The sequence below is a fragment of the Phaseolus vulgaris genome, chromosome 9 (assembly GCF_051622355.1).
Source record: "Phaseolus vulgaris cultivar YP4 chromosome 9, ASM5162235v1, whole genome shotgun sequence".
NCBI lineage: Eukaryota > Viridiplantae > Streptophyta > Magnoliopsida > Fabales > Fabaceae > Phaseolus > Phaseolus vulgaris.
This window is the reverse complement of record NC_143506.1, coordinates 25,302,138-25,304,086: the sequence shown is the minus strand read 5'-3', so window position 1 is coordinate 25,304,086 and position 1,949 is coordinate 25,302,138. Positions and strand designations below refer to the sequence as shown.

General features: G+C 39.1%; 1 protein-coding gene across 1 annotated transcript; it reads left to right on the top strand.

Moving 5' to 3' along the window:
* The first annotated feature begins 648 nt into the window (after positions 1–648).
* Positions 649–1,575, top strand: LOC137821752 (uncharacterized). The gene is made up of 2 exons (XM_090295674.1): positions 649–869; positions 975–1,575. Exons 1-2 carry the CDS (start codon positions 649–651, stop codon positions 1,573–1,575), a joined length of 822 nt encoding a protein of 273 aa, XP_090151800.1.
* The last annotated feature ends 374 nt before the right edge of the window (positions 1,576–1,949 follow it).

Below are 1,949 nucleotides of genomic sequence, written 5' to 3'. Positions count from 1 at the left end.
CAACTTGGAAGTTCTACGCCTCCACATTGTTGGATTTTCGGAGGTTGAAGAAGTTGTGCAGTTGGAACCTGAAATAGTGTCACCAATGGCTGCTGGAACGTGGGTTGTGGCCGTTTGGGCTGTTACTTTTTTCCCTATATAAACAAGGGTTCCCCTCCTTCAGAAAACGCAGCTCACACTCACCTCTTCATCTTCTTCAAACCCTCCGTTCACCATTTTCTTCCTTCTCCATTTTTCCTTTTTAATTTCTCTCTCCTCATTTTTTATAATTATAATATTTCTGGGTTCTATTTGAGTATTGCTCTTTTAAAGAGAAACTTGCTAGTTCTGATCCTCGAAAATTACCAGGAAGGTCATGTTGTATTCTGGGGGACTTGCGCAATACACTGCGGATAAGTCCTTACGGACAGTGATTACTCACGTCTCGGGAAACCAATTTTTGTTCGAGTTTTAAAGCCTATTTTACTACAATCGTAAGGACTTGTGGCTGAAAATACGGACAACAACAACGTTGCTCCGGGAACATCAAATGTTGTTTCCGCAACGCAAACCATTTTTGCGAAATCATTTCCAGATGTCTCCAAAATTGAAGTCTTCACTGGTCAGAATTTTTGACGTTGGCAAGAACGCGTGTCCACCCTATTGGACATGTACGGAATTGCTCTTGCACTTACAACTTCCAAACCCGACTCAACCACAGTTACGAAGCAAGTTGATGATTGGATCCATGCAAATAAGGTATGTCGTCACACTTTACTCAGTGTTTTATCTAATGATCTGTTCGATGTCTATGCTTCTTATAAGAATGTGAAAGATATTTGGGATTCTCTTATCCTCAAATATACTGCCGAAGACATCGTCAGAAAAAGGTTCATAATTGCAAATTACTACCGCTGGGAGATGATCGAAGGCAAAGACATCAAAATCCAAATAAACGAATATCACAAGCTGATTAAAGATATCAAAACTAAAAGCATAACCTTGCCGGATGAATTCGTGTCTGAACTCTTGATCAAAAAGCTTCCGCAATCTTGGACGGATTACAAACAACAACTGAAGCACAGACAGAAACAGATGTCACTATCAGATCTGATCACCCACATCATCATCGAAGACACAAACAGAAAGGAGTATGCTGCTGCGAAGGCCAAAACTTTGTCTGCCAAAGCAAAAGTGGTAGAAGACAAACTAGCTCCAAAAAGGTATGAGAAAAAATTTGATCATAAAAAGAAATACAATAAATTCTCTCGCTCCAGTGGAACTAACCCCACTTTCAAGAAAAAGAATAATTGCTTTGTCTGTGGAAAACCAGGTCATCATGCACCTCAATGCAGACATAGGGCTAAAAACGACTATCCTCCTAAGGCAAATCTAGTCGAAGGGGAAGATACAATTGTGACAGTCGTTTCACAAGTAAATCTTGTGACAAATGTGAGCAAATGGGTGGTAGACTCTGTGGCTACCAGACACATTTGTGCAAGCAGAAATGTGTTTACCTCCTACACAAGTGTTGGGGATGGAGAAGAACAAGTATATCTTAGTGATTCCAGGACAACTCCTGTCCTAGGAAAATGAAAAGTTCTTCTGAAGCTCACATCTGGTAAAACTCTGGCTTTGAGTGATGTGCTACATGTGCCATCAATTAGAGTTAATTTGATCTCTGTGGCATTGCTAAGCAAAGTTGGGGTTAAAGTGTCATTTGAATCTGACAAGATTGTTATGACAAAAAACAATGTTTTTGTGGAAAAGGGATATTGTGATCAAGGCCTTTTTGTATTAAACATTTATGAAATTATGAATGAATATGAATCTTCTGCTTATGTTGTTGACTCGTATGATATATGACATGCTAGATTAGGACATGTGAATTCTTCGTATGTTATGAAATTGCAACGACTAGGATTAATCAACATGCATGACAAACAAAGTAGTAAATGTGATGAATGCGT

Bases quoted from the DNA above. Each gene is read 5' to 3' on its own strand.
- LOC137821752 (XM_090295674.1), top strand. From the start codon at position 649: ATGTACGGAATTGCTCTTGCACTTACAACTTCCAAACCCGACTCAACC. The intron at 870-974 runs GTTCATAATTGC...CAAAACTAAAAG, and splicing joins GAAGACATCGTCAGAAAAAG to CATAACCTTGCCGGATGAAT.